This window comes from Charadrius vociferus, unplaced genomic scaffold (genome assembly GCF_000708025.1).
Source record: "Charadrius vociferus isolate BGI_N301 unplaced genomic scaffold, ASM70802v2 scaffold593, whole genome shotgun sequence".
NCBI classification, from domain to species: domain Eukaryota; kingdom Metazoa; phylum Chordata; class Aves; order Charadriiformes; family Charadriidae; genus Charadrius; species Charadrius vociferus.
Window position 1 is genome coordinate 986,757 of NW_009647739.1, and position 13,675 is coordinate 1,000,431.

At 39.8% G+C, this 13,675-nt stretch overlaps 1 protein-coding gene across 1 annotated transcript in view; it reads left to right on the top strand.

Annotated features, from left to right (window-relative positions):
• Positions 1-13,675, top strand: part of GTF3C1 (general transcription factor IIIC, polypeptide 1, alpha 220kDa) — a 44,039-nt gene that overhangs the window by 966 nt on the left and 29,398 nt on the right. The window contains exons 3-12 of the mRNA XM_009881949.1: positions 426-635; positions 813-989; positions 2,122-2,265; positions 2,852-2,948; positions 3,421-3,544; positions 7,497-7,655; positions 8,273-8,388; positions 9,935-10,259; positions 12,028-12,239; positions 12,972-13,108. Of these exons, the coding sequence (XP_009880251.1) occupies positions 426-635; positions 813-989; positions 2,122-2,265; positions 2,852-2,948; positions 3,421-3,544; positions 7,497-7,655; positions 8,273-8,388; positions 9,935-10,259; positions 12,028-12,239; positions 12,972-13,108 (1,701 nt within the window). The remainder of the gene's footprint in view (positions 1-425; positions 636-812; positions 990-2,121; positions 2,266-2,851; positions 2,949-3,420; positions 3,545-7,496; positions 7,656-8,272; positions 8,389-9,934; positions 10,260-12,027; positions 12,240-12,971; positions 13,109-13,675) is intronic.

The following is a 13,675-nucleotide window of genomic DNA, read 5'->3' on the forward strand; positions in this document are numbered from 1 at the left end:
AGGCCGAGCCGGGTTTGAAGGCCGTAGAGGGGTCCCGGGGAGGTTTCCGTTCTCATGACTGTTTGCCGCTGAGGCATGAGCAGAATTTATACGTCCCTGTTCACCAGGGTGGATGTATCTGTTGTTCTCCTTTCCTCTAAACTAGTACTTATATGTGTTTCTTTTTTTTTCACCACTTCAATATACTTTAATTTTTGAAGAATAAATAGGGTATTTCCCTCATATATTCTGCGTGCTGATAAGCTTTAGTCATACTCAAGGAGTGGAACTCTGTTCTTTATGTTTTTTCCAGTTTTGAGGTTTCAAAAGAGTTTCATTTTTCCAAGTTACTTTATAGAGGTATCAGCATTGTTTGTGGCTGTCTTCTATTTCAGTTCCAAATTCCCGTTGCTTGGTTAAATGTTGGCTCTCTGCCTTTATTTCAGTTATGAAGAAATAGACCTTGAAACGGGGATACTGGAAACCAAAAGAGATCCTGTTCCTTCAGATGACATTTATCCTGTCCACATGATTTTGGATAATAAAGATGGCATACAAGGTTCCTGCCAGTATTTCAAAGAGAGAGTAGATATCACTGATCAAATAAGGAGGAAGGATTTGCAGCCGTCTTATACTTATGTAGAAGCTGTTGAAAAGTGAGTGAAATCCTTATATCTGTCATTAAAAAACTTTTAACTTAAGTTTTAAAATTTAGTTCTCACTCAGTTTGTGCAGGTTATATCAAGAATGGTGTTGGGGTGGGGGAGGGGGGATTAATCTTTCTGGTTTTATGGAACTAATAATAATTTATTACTTTCCTTTCTGTTTCTTAGATGGGGAGAGAAACTAGTCATAGTGGCTTCCCAAGACCAGCGTTACAGAGCTTTAATAGGCTGGGAGGGGGACCCTGACTTAAAACTCCCTGACTTCTCCTACTGTATATTGGAGCGTTTAGGTCGTGCTAGGTGGCAAGGAGAGCTTCAGAGGGACCTTCACAGTGGGGCTTTCAAGTAAGTTCATATCTTGCTATATGAATTAATCAGTTTCCACTGGTTATTTATAAAGATCTGTCCACTTAAGAATTCCTGTGTATTGATTTAAACTCGTATCTGTATTGGTAGTGTCTCATCCTTACTACCAGGAGCCCTGGGTTCCCTGGAGCCTGTATTGCTAGAATGATACTGGTCTCTTCCTTGAGTTCATTACACTTCCTGATATTTTTCTCATGGGAACAGAGATTGTCTATTGGATCAATACACGTTTCTAATTTGTGGGAGTTCTTGCTTTCTCTAAGTCGCTTTTTCTTCAAATTTGGGATGAAATGATGATTTTACTTTCTTTTTCTAAACTGCCTAGTAAGCATCTTAATCCTGCCCAAGTTCTGATGAGATTCTTGCACACCCAACTCTTGTCCCCAGCATTTGCCCTGTGTGACATCTTCCTCTATATGACCTGAATGGGAGTCTGCGTTACCAGCTCCCAGATTAGACTGTGTTTTGTTGATGGAGAAGCATTGCACAGCCTCTTAGGGGGCTTCTGGTTTTGTATTGCCGTGCTGGAGAATATTAGCATTCCTGTGAACGATTCGCTGCTTTTAGGAGATGAAGCCTATGTAGCTAGCAAACCACGCTGGCGTTGTTTTTTGCCACTTAGGAAGCTCTTTTAGGTAACTGAGATGATGGGGGCAGAGGGGAAATCTTGTGTGGGTACTTTTCTATCAGTTCAGTGGTCTGAGTCAGCTCACTGAGGAGTGACATGAACACCAGAGCTATTACAAGAGGAGGAGTGGTTGTGCTGTAGCCAGGAGTTAGAAAGAGAAGGTGGAGAAAGAGGGCATGGGGGTACAGTATTGGTTCAGCTGTCTCATCAAACCATGTCATTGCATGGATATTGTGCATAGAGGCTGTAGGTTAAAATCAGAGGTATTTCTGCTTAATTGGATCAACTATGAAAATCAGTTTCACAGGTTATCTTCATTTGGGTACGTACTAATTTTGCGATTGTCACAAAAATTGAAAATTAACATAACATACATAGCTACGACCATAGGTAATATAGGTAAAATGTTTTGGGGTACCGGATAATTAGAATTTATTTGCAGAAGTTCCTATGCCAATGGATATCTTGCTGTCTTTTCTTTAGAGTGGATGCTGGAAAAATTCATTATCACCGAAGAGTATTGGACAGAAATGGTCTCATAACAATGCAGTCCCATGTCATAAGACTACCAAGTGGAGCACAGCAACACTCGATTCTTCTACTTCTGACTCGCTTTCATGTTGATAGGTATGTGCCACTCAGATGTTTTACAGATCTCCTGGGTAGACTGTGACCTTTCACTGTGAGGAGAGTTTGCTCTGTTGTCACAGAACCATCAAAGTTGCCTGGTATTGACCCTTCTCAATTTCTTTATTAACTCCTCTTCTAAATGCTGCATGGTTAAAGCTTACTTGTCTTGGAACTGGAAACAATAGGGTATTCTAGTGCCTGTTATTTGCCTGTGTGAGCCTAACTCTTCTTATTGTAGCACTAATTGCTCTGTTAATTTTGAGTGTTCTCGCTTCAAACACATTTCTAATAGAAATTTTAATTTGTTTTCCTATTTTGTTTATGGTTAGAACTTGTGCTTCTGTGGATTGCCAATGAAGTAACAGCCTGAACTGAGTCACTGTTCCCTCAGTTGGGGTCTTCTCTTAGTGTCAAATTCTCTCCTGTGCTATTCACAGAAGGAAAAGAAAACTACAATTCCTGAAACAACCTGAGAACACTTCAGCATACTTTCTCTAGTGACTGACATTTCGTAAAGGTACAACTCATGTTTATAAAGTTATATGCATGCTTACACATAAAATAATTTTCTTTTCTTGATTAGGAGGAGCAAATATGATATTCTGATGGAGAAGCTCTCAAGTATGCTAAGTGCTCGTTCAAACCAGATGGAAACATTAGGAAACTTGAGGGAAGAACTGGTGAGATTCATTAATCTCTTTCAAATTCTCACTCATGTAGAATCTAGATGATTGGTCTCAAAGGCATTCATTCATACTGCCTCTTTCTTTAAAGTTGCACACTATTTTGGGGTAGGGTATCAAAAGAAGGCTCTTAACCTACTGGATCAAGTTACTGTTTACAATAAGCAGGGAGTTCTATTCGATCGACAGTTTTAGAAAAGTTTTGTTAATGAATATCATTATGCAATTCTTACTTGCATGATGCTGCTGCTGCTTGTTTGGACAGTAGAGTTTGAGGGGCAGAATGCAGTCCAGAAGCATCTCACACTCTGCCTGGTGTCTGCACTAGCAGGCTTTTAAGATCCTTCTTTGATATCATACCCTAAAATACTGTGTTTTAAGAACAGGCAGTATGAATGCTTTTAATACTAATCACCGGGAGGCGAGACTTTTGAGCTACAATGACTTTTGCTATTTCTCTTTGCATTAGGGTCTTTGTGAGAGAACTTTCAAACGTCTCTATCAATATATGATGAATGCTGGCTTAGCCAAGGTAGTATCCATCCCATTACAAGATATACACCCCAATGGCGGACCCTACAAGACGAAGAAAGGTAACTAGAACCATATTTTTGCTTTCTTTTTATGTAATTACACTGATGCCATTCTATCCATAAGATTCAAATTTTAAATTTAGAGATACATAAGTGAAGCTCTGTTTACGCAGTTATGTGGAGAAGTGTGTTAATAAAGCTAGAACAGTGCAGCCCACTTGAATTAAGCATTTGTTCCAGGTCTTTAAGAAATGGATGCAGGAAAGTTTGTTGTATATCGCTGTAAGCTTTTTTCAGTGGATTGTGACTCCTCCTAAGACTGCTCAAGCCAATACAAAGAGAGTAGGGACAAAGAGAGCAGTCTGCTGACTTGTCAGGTCGAAGCTGAATGACAAGTCAATAAACTTGACAAAAATACATACAAAGTTATATAAAACAAAAAAGACCATTATGAAACAAGAAGCTAAAGAAACAGCTCATCTTAGCTATGCCTTTTGCTTAAAGTCATCAGAATGCAAAGCTTTTCTGGAAAGTTTCATATCAAATTATGAAAGTAAGCTTCTACAGCACTGCCTTGGAATTCATTCAGTAAGCGAGAGAGCCAACAACTGCTATTCAAAAAAGCCATAGTCTACTGAGAGATACTTTAATGCATAACCGCCTTTGAATTCAAAGTTAATACATCTGCCCAAACTGCTGATAACTTCCAAACATGTAGTGGAAAGACAAAGAAGAACAGAACTGCGTGAAGAAAGGGAATGAACAAAAGCTGCTCTCAGAAAAAGATGCAGATAAAACTTGCATGGGGAAAAACTACACAAATGCAATTGCTTAAGGAAATCTAAACCAAGTCTTTAATCACAGAAAATCCTAAGAGGCAGATCTGCCAGGGTTAAAAAGAAAATAGTTCTAAAAGTTGAAGAGTGTGTTTTTCAGAGATGTAGTGAACTGTTTGTGGGGGGAAAAAAAGTAATACAAACTAAACATTGCAAATTATATAGTCCTTGTGAGTAGGAGTGATCATGAAAGAAGTGAAAGTGCCAATAAAAATGTGAGAAATTCAAGAAGACAAAAGTGAATGCCAGTTACATGAAGCTGGACTAAAGCTCTTAATAAGACAACAAATACCTTCAAATCCTCTAAGTCTGGGGGAAGGAAATGCTCTGTAGGGAAATTGTTATGAACAAAGAGAAGCAGCAGCCAAAAGTAGGTACAGCATCTAGCCCAGTTCAGAGAGAAATATCCCACATTGTACCGAATAAATAAACGAATGATTGAATGAGCTCGTTGTCATAAAATATAAAGGTCCACCTCCTTCCTGTAAGACTATCAGAGGGAGTTTTACACGGGAGAATTCATTTAAGTTCAGAGTTCCATGAACGCAGTGGAGATCCTCAAAAATATTGTAGAATGGATCAGTGTGCAATAACATATATGGGAAAAATTATCATCAAACTGTTACAAAATATGTATTGTACATAGTTCATGTATTTCTGGTCTGAGAAAATGTCTCAACGTACAGAGGTTTGTATGACAGGGATACCTGGAGTCACGCCATTCAGCATCGCCATTGACAAAAACCTAGATTCTGTCTTACAGTGTCCTTGAGTAGATTGTATTGCACCAGACTGTACTTGTTTATACTTCCTCACAGCGAATTAAGTTTCAGAGATGTTCTAATAAGCTGGAGACATTTGCAAGTAAACCCCCCAAAACTAGATAGTATTGCTAAAGGATACGAGTTTATAATCAGTAGTAAAAACATCTAACTTCCAATTAAAGTATTTACTTAAAAGACAAGAAAATACAAGTCCATTTATAAACTTGGTGGCAATCCACAAGGTAGTAGATGTTTTCTCACAGATTGGCACAACGGCAGATGCATTCGCTACTTAAGTTTGTCATGAAAAATGCCACCTGATGAATCTTTCATTTGAATGATAATTCCATCTTACAGACGTAAAAGCTGAAAATCCACATAAATGCCTTCAAAAACACTAGGTATTAAACTAGGATGAAATAATAATAGCTGATTTTCATTGGAGATCAAGATAGTTTAATCTCTGGAGTTATACAGGAAAGCAGATAGATGTGGAGGATCATCACTGAGGATGAAGCCAGAGCATCTGCTATGCGAAGCACGTTATTGGGCAGCAGGAGCTAAAGTAAAAAGAATTGGTCAGGTTTGGGATTGTGTGTTTTTGTGTTTTGGTGTTGGGTTTTTTTTGCGTGTTTTTTTGTTTTGTTTTTCAAATGTTGCTTCAAGTGAAAATTAATGGGCTGTAGAAATACAGAGAATGTGATAACAGTGCCTTCAGCCCTACCAAAGTGTCAGCACTTAATTACTATCCTAAGCAGTATCTTAAGATACTGGCAGGGAAAGATTTCAGATTGAGCAAAAATAATGGAATGATCTGGCCTGGAGCTCAGTCACATGATGAAGTTCCTGTGGATTCACTTCATGTCGGCTAGGCTTCAGTAACTGATCATATGTATACATAAGATAAAATTCATGAACTGAAACCTTAATGATTTCAGCTAAAGCTTTCACCTGGCATTTTTCACAGCAGAGCTGTACCAGAGTAGTGGAGATGGCTGTAGATGTTCCCACCCACTGCTGCAGCATGAATTGGCTCCTTCTGCAGCAGCTGCTAAATCACTGAGACTTTAGAAGCTGGCAACGTATGTTAACCTATTTCTAGCTTCCCACTGGTCTCTTAAATTGTTCAACAGGCACTGAATGACACTGATGATAGTGGGTCATCCTTATATCAGGGAGCAGGATCGCTACTGCTCTCCTTTAGTCATCTGTCCCCACTCTTCTGTGAGATCCCAGAAGGGTCAAGTAGGTGGAGAGTTACTACAGCACAGCCAGTGCACAGTAACATGTTAAGATGTGGAAATGAATCATGTATGAGATTCTTGTGGCTGGTGGGCAGCAGTGCGTTCTGTTCTTGTGCGACAACCTTAGATTTTGTATCTCCATTTTGATTGCATATAATTATAGTACACCGTAGATGTTGTTAAACCTAGCCACTCCCTAGGTGCAGGGAGTAGGTTAGGACTGTGGACAAGAAATCTAGAGCCTTAGCTGCTCATATATGGTTGCACATAAAGATTCTATAATATAACTAGTAGCGTGTGTTGTGGAATCGGCAGACAAAGGCTGAGAAGAATCTCTTCTCATAGTGATGTTGGAACTGTGCGCATAACTATGGTTTAGCTATGCTGGAAGAGCTTATTGAGTGGGGTGGGACTCTTCTATTTGATCCTGTTCTGCAGAATGCCAGTTGCTTGGTGTGTGCTTCCTCCAACATGCATGCGTACAAATGTAAAAGAAGGTGCTGGGACATATGATAAACTGGCAGTTCCTTTAGGTGCTGGGATTTTTAAATATGGGGAGCTGACAGCAGTACCTGATAGGGCCCACTAACTGGTGTCCACTTTGCCTTTCCTCAGCAAGTGATCAACCCTGTGTTAAGGAAGAGTTTTGCAACCAGGTAGCTTATTGCAGTTCTGTATCTTCAAATGTGTGGTTCTCTTTCATTGTGTGATTTGCATTTATATGAAGTAAAAAAAAAATAATGTTTTGAGTCTGTTGGGAAAAAAAAAAAGGAGGGTTTTTATACCCAGTGAGTGATCTTAGTCAGATGTGTTTTCTGAAGAATAGTACTGTGGATCAGCATTTATTCCTTTCATTGATTTATTTGTGTTACTGAAATTTCTCTTGTTATTTCAGTGTTTTCCATTCTGCTTATAAATCACTGTATTGGGCAGTCCTAATGTTGATGCAGACATGAAGGTTTGGAGCACCTCAGAAATTCAGCTAGTCAGTATTTTGACAGACTCATATATAGGGAAAAGCTCTTGCAAACCGTTCCTAGAAATAAGCAGTTGTCTTTGGTCTTTTCTGTTCCCTATCGTGCTACTTCTTTGTGCTGCTGAAAGAAGTATAGTAAACAAGCATATCCCCCCTGCGTTTTTGTAAGAGTTGTTGCTGACATGTTCACAGGGACTGATGTCATGGTCCGTTGCCTTAAATTACTAAAGGAATTTCGGAAGAAAATGGAAGATTATCATGATGATGATGAAGAAGAGATGATCACAAAAGCTATTCAGCCTGTGGATATTGTTTGCGAAAGGGATATGCTCACCCAGGCTTATGAGCTAAGTAAGTGATGTGGTAAGACATGCCTTGTATGTATAAAAGAAAGGTATATATGGGGGGGGTGTTAAGTTCTGGTCGCTTTCTACGTATCAGAAAGTGTCATTTTTTCATGGAAAAGATGAGCTTTATGTTCAGATTAGACTGGAGCTATAGGTGCTGCCACCTGTTACCCCTTCCCAGGAATCTTCTCAGCTATTCAGTGCCACCAAAATAAGACAGCATGGTAGAAACAGGGTGTTGTGGTGGGATCAGAAAAGGTGACACAGAAAACAGTGTTCCTTCTTCTTCTACCTCTTTTACTTTCATAATGGAGAAAATACCTGTCTGTGGAAAGCTGTCAGGGAAAAAATTCACCCTGCTTTTATTCTGAAGCTATCACTGTCAGACCTCATTCTGTTGGGGCGCTGCATCACATAAAATTGTGTTTTATGACAGTATTTGACTGCATATTGTATATGTCTGTGAAAATACCTTCAATTGTTAGTGGTGAATGTTAAATTTTATATTCTGGCATATACGGTTATTCAGAGCGAATATGAATGTATATACCAAATGTATGTATATATAATTTGGTCAGATTATTTCCCTGAGATATTTTCTGGTTTTTCTTTCTGAAACAGTTGAAAGTAGAGGAACCAAAGGTATTTCTCAGGCAGAAATTCGCTTGGCTATGAATGTGGGGAAGCTAGAAGCGAGGATGCTCTGTCGCCTCCTGGAGAGATACAAAGTTGTCAAGGTGAGGTTAAAATAAAATAATTTAGGTACTTACTCAAACTGGAGATAGAGTTGTGGTTACTGTGGTGGTATGTTATAACATTGTTAACCTCAGACAATAGGAAGGGCAGGGATTTGAGAATCGACGGTGAAAGAGTTCTGGTAAGATTGAAAAAAAGTATTACTTCAGTTGAGGAAAAAGTATCCAAGAAGTGTTCAAAGAGTACTAAAATTTTAACCTACTGTAATCTCGGGACTAGATCTAGTTGTTAGAATGTAACATATCTGCTCTCCCAGAGTATCTTTTCTTTATTGTTTCGTGATCAGCTGCCTTGACATCTAGTAGTTCGCTGACCCAGATGGACAGGTGTTTTACATTGGTTTGTGAGTGGGTGCTTAAGTAATAAAGCTTGGGGGACAAAAGGGACATGGCCCCATATTTGCTGTCTGTGCCTGCTGAGCGTACGTTCCGGAGGTCCACACCAGCTGGTGGGATTCTGCTGGATGCCGCTTCACAGCGTTCTGGAGGAACACTGTTCCCAGCACTGTGACAGGTCTGCCCTCCAAAAAGAGACAGGGCAGAGAAACTGGTCTCACGCCTGCTTCATCTGGCCTCAACCGCTTACCTAATCAGTGGTAACCCAACAACCTGGGGGCTGGTACTTTACGGAGATGAACATAAATGTCTTCCAACTCAAAATAGCCCCTTTGCTTGATTTTGGACTATTAGGCAACTTCTATTTTGCGGAGACCCTCTGTATACGTTTAAAATCATTAATTTACTTGCCTTTTGAAAATACCAGCAAATTCTGGGGAAAAAATAGATACAGTAGAGGTTATGGTGATTAAACTCCATGTTTCCGAATATTTCAGTATTTTTTTCATTTCAAGCGGACAAACAAATTTAGCTGTCGTTTCCCACATGCACCCCCTTGCCCCTTTTCATGAAGGCAGGATAATTGCCATCTTCCCTCCATTGAGAATTTTTTTAGTAAGATCTTGTCGTTTGGTAAAAAGTTCTATAGAATTAAAAACAAACATACTGTATAAACCATTGGAATAGCTAAACATACTTTTTCCTAAGTCGACTGTGAAGATGAAATCTTCCCTTATCGATAGGCTCAGTGTTTGAGTTTCTAGGTACTTGAAAGCATCAGTTGTAGCAGACAGGGCAACAGCAGTTCCACTCAACTCTGATTCACTCTGGTAACTTCTGCATTGCAGTTATTTCACAGAAAATTTTTTCTGGGAAAAAATTGATTTCCAGGCTGAATACGTGTAGTTTGTTCTTCCGTAGACTTTTCTACATCCCACATAATGTAGGCGTTTCGTTCTAGTATGCGGGTAATGCAGTTTTATTTATTTTTCAAGCATGGTATTTCTTTTGATTTCTATGTGTTAAGGTTAGTCAACGTTTTTGTTATTTAGAAAAAAAAAAAGATAAGAGCATGATATCTTTTGATGTGAGGGGAGAATGGTTAGAAAAATTTCCAGCTGTTGATGCTGGAGAACAGACTGCAAGAATGGGCAAGTAAGGTGGTAAAATAACCTTCCGACTATTTCCTTAGGGTTTTATGGAGGATGAAGGTCGGCAAAGGACAACAAAGTACATTTCGTACATTTTTGCAGAGGAGAGTGATTTAAACCGTCAGTTTGAGAGAGAGAAGGCTAGGAGTGAGCAGTTAGCTACAGTTACTTTGGCTCTAGTGCCAGAAGATTCCCCACCTGTGGAAGATGTGTCTCCTGGAGAAGATGATGCTTTGGTCTCAGAGTCTGACAATGAAGAAGAAGGGAAAGATGGCAAGAAAAGAGGAAAAGGTCAGAAGGCCAACTCTGGTTCTCTGTTGAAATTAAGTTCCCAAGATGATACCCATCAGTCAACACCAGCTAAAGGTAGATCATGATTTTGAAATTTGGAAAGAAACTTGCATTTTTCTTATGGATCCTTTTACTAAAGAAAAGAGTCTTATGCTATTAGCTTCCGTTGAAGATTTTGATCGTGTATTTATTTTTACGCTTATTTGATTATTTCCATGCTTTTTTGCACCAAAAGTGTTATATTTTGGTATACTGTAGGTGTGAGATTCTTAAGGCTGAAGTGCGCGCTGGTGTTTGTGTGCGCCAAAGAACGTTTCTGACTATCACCAATCACTGGGAAAATAAGTCTGCTTCTCCTTACCCCCATGGCATTTCTCCCCGTTTCCCCATGCAGATGAAATGAGCTCACCCCCCTTGCTCCCTGGATATTCAGTTATTTTTCTGGTGGCTTGAGGAGCTGAAATGGTTCCACAGAGGGTCAGAAAAAATTCCCCAACTGTTGCAAGGAAGGAGGCAGGACTGAGTGGCTAAAAAAGAGCGCAGTGGGGAGACCGTGGTAGCTAGCAGTCAGCTTGGCTTAAGCTGCTGAGACAAACAGCATCCTTGGGTAAATTTTGTATCTGCCTTGGATGTTCTACGATGAACTGACAAAGTATCTGTCATGGACTCGGTTTTTCAAACTATCTTACAGCTCAGGCTGTGCCTATCAGAGAGCACCATCTTGGTAGAGCTTTAGCTTTTAAAGTCCTTGAAGACTTCAGAAGGGATTTGAACACACTTTGTCTTCCTTGAAATATTTTATTTCTTCCTCACTAAGGAAAAAGGCAGTCCATGCTTCTCCTTGAAACACATCATTTCATTCCATTGGACATGTAAATGTTATCTTAGGTGCAGGAAGGAGCACAGGAGCTGACAGACCAGCCAGTTAACGTTTTTTTTCTAAATTGAAACATAGAAAAATTCTTCCCCTTTTAGCAGGTTTTTTTTTCAGTTGGAAATGCTTGGTATTGAGCCTTAGAGTCTGTATAAAATATATTTGTTCATGTACTACTGCAAACCTTCAAGTGGGGTGAGTTCACATAGAGTAATACTGACTGCTCGTCTGAGACCAGATAAGATGGTAACTAACTAATTTAAAGCAGCAATAGGCTTGGGATGACTTAACCCACAGCCTTAGTCCCCTAAGCGTATTGTAACAAAAATGTCTTGTCGCCCGGAGCTAATTGCTTCATCTCTTTTCCTTAGTTATTTGGAACATCTTAATGTGAAAGCTAATAGCCTTTTGGGGACATATTTTAAAGAGCATATGTTGGTGTATTTTTTTATTTTATTTGTTTTAACTATTTGAATGCTCTCACAACTTCTCTGATGAGCTCCAAGGGAAGAGAGGAGAACAGATCTCCATTTCTTACGTAGATTATCTTTGGAATAATACTGAATTCTTGTGCTGCTTTTGAGTCAGAAAAGTCAGGTTTCTGGCAGAACTTGAGAATCTTTGTGACAGAAACTCTCCTTTCTTTAGACAGCAGTTTCTGGATAAGCTAATCTGGTCCTTCACGGTCTTCTAAGCCTGCCTGTGAAGAGGCTTCTGCTTGGAGAGAATTATGTCATGACAGGGAGTTCACTTTTTTTTTTAATCTTTACTTTTGGAGGCTGAATGCAGTCATTCGTGATCAAACCACTGCTTCCAGCTGGGTAGACGAATATGTGAAAAATGTAGAAGAATGCTTTTAAGTACAGATACCTGGGGTATGGGGGAATGCCTTTTATCGAGAGAGAAGCTGAACATTTACAGGAAACTGTGAGAGCAGAACAATTACAAGGCTGTTTGCTCTTAAACCAGGCTCAAAGCCAACAGCTGTGAAGTCTCAGGGGAAGAAGCTGCCTTCCCCTCAAATTCTTGAAGAGCCCGATGAGCTCCCAGACAACCTTTCGGGGGAGAGTTCTACTTTGGAAACTCTAAAGCAGGAGTCCAGCCTCTCCACCTGTGCTCGTTGCACTGATGAAGATGGAGATGTGGCTGTGGTGGAGGAAGTCAGACTTGAAGACCCTAAGGTAAGATCACGTCTTAGTATTTTCTTGTTTGTACAGCTGTCTGAGCTAGGTTATGTGCTTTTACAGTGAGACTTCAAGCTATAGGGTTTTTTTATTCATTTATGGGATTATTTTGGTTTTTAAAATTTAGTTTCAAAGTACATTCATATTTTGGCTGCATTGTATAAATGAAAATTATTCCAGGAGATAGGAAGGTAGATGTGGGAAATACAGTTCTGGGGTACTTCCCTGGTGCTCTCCAAATTCCCTGTGCTGACTTAATGCATGTCATCACTTAGTGTCTGTCGTGCACACAAGTGCTGCGTATCATCTGGTCTGTCTGCTCTAAACCAGGAGGAACAAATGGGCTTCAACATGAAAGTTGTGTAGCCTCACTGCTGCAGGACTGAGCCTGGGAGAAGAAGCCTTTCTGAGAGACAGGATATGTTGACTCGGACTCAGCACGACGTTAAGGCAGTTACCAGCTTTCTAGGCCAAAACTCTCAAGTCCAGATGTCTCAGCAAAAGTGCATAAATCTCTGCATCTAACTGCATGGAAATCTTAGTTTCTGCCTTGATTCTCTGTCTGTGAAGGGGAAATAAAAGATAATCCTCATCTGACTAGTTTCTTACAAATAAATACATCAAAACTCTGAATTCCTCAGATGCTACCGTGTGAGGAACCAATGATAGGCTGAAGACATTGAATAGTACATGTAAAATTTTTTTTTTGTCCATACTGTGCACTAGAAGGTGTGTGGCCAAAAGAAGGAAAAGCGTTCCAAAGCTACTGCGGTGGAGAGATCTCATGAAACGTACAGGCTGCTGAAGCGCCGAAATCTCATTGTGGAAGCTGTTCGAAACCTCCGGCTAATTGAAAGCTTGTTCACGTGAGTCTGTCCGAAAACAGCGTACTGGGGGCCTGATGCGTTTTGGTAGCAGAAGCACTATTTTAGTGCTGTGCGCATATTTCATTGGTGGCTTTTCTTGTCCCTGATGGCAATATATGCTATAATGTTGGAGATGATGACACATGGAAGTTGTGGGGGGTTGCAGTTATACTGAATCTTAAAAATTAATCAGCTGTTTGGGAGCATTAATAGTTCTCTGCAGATAATTACATAAGTGATTTTTTTTATACAGTACATGTCCCATAAATAGAGATCAGAGAACTTTTTCTCTGTTCACAGTATGCCAGTGCTTGGGGCCACATAGTAAGGTACAGCATGTCTCTGCTTGAAGATTCTTTCATCTGCATAAATTTAATCTCCACATGGTTTCAAAAAGTGTTTATGTGTTACTCTGTCACGGACTGTAGAGACTCATATCCTGATGTCACTCATTGTTGGTCACTAGAATTCTAGCAGGGTCCTGAAAGTTTGCTTTTCTTTGCAGTTTCATGTGGTATGGTTATATGTCACTCCTGACTTGCCTTGTCTGGACTAAAGATACTTCCC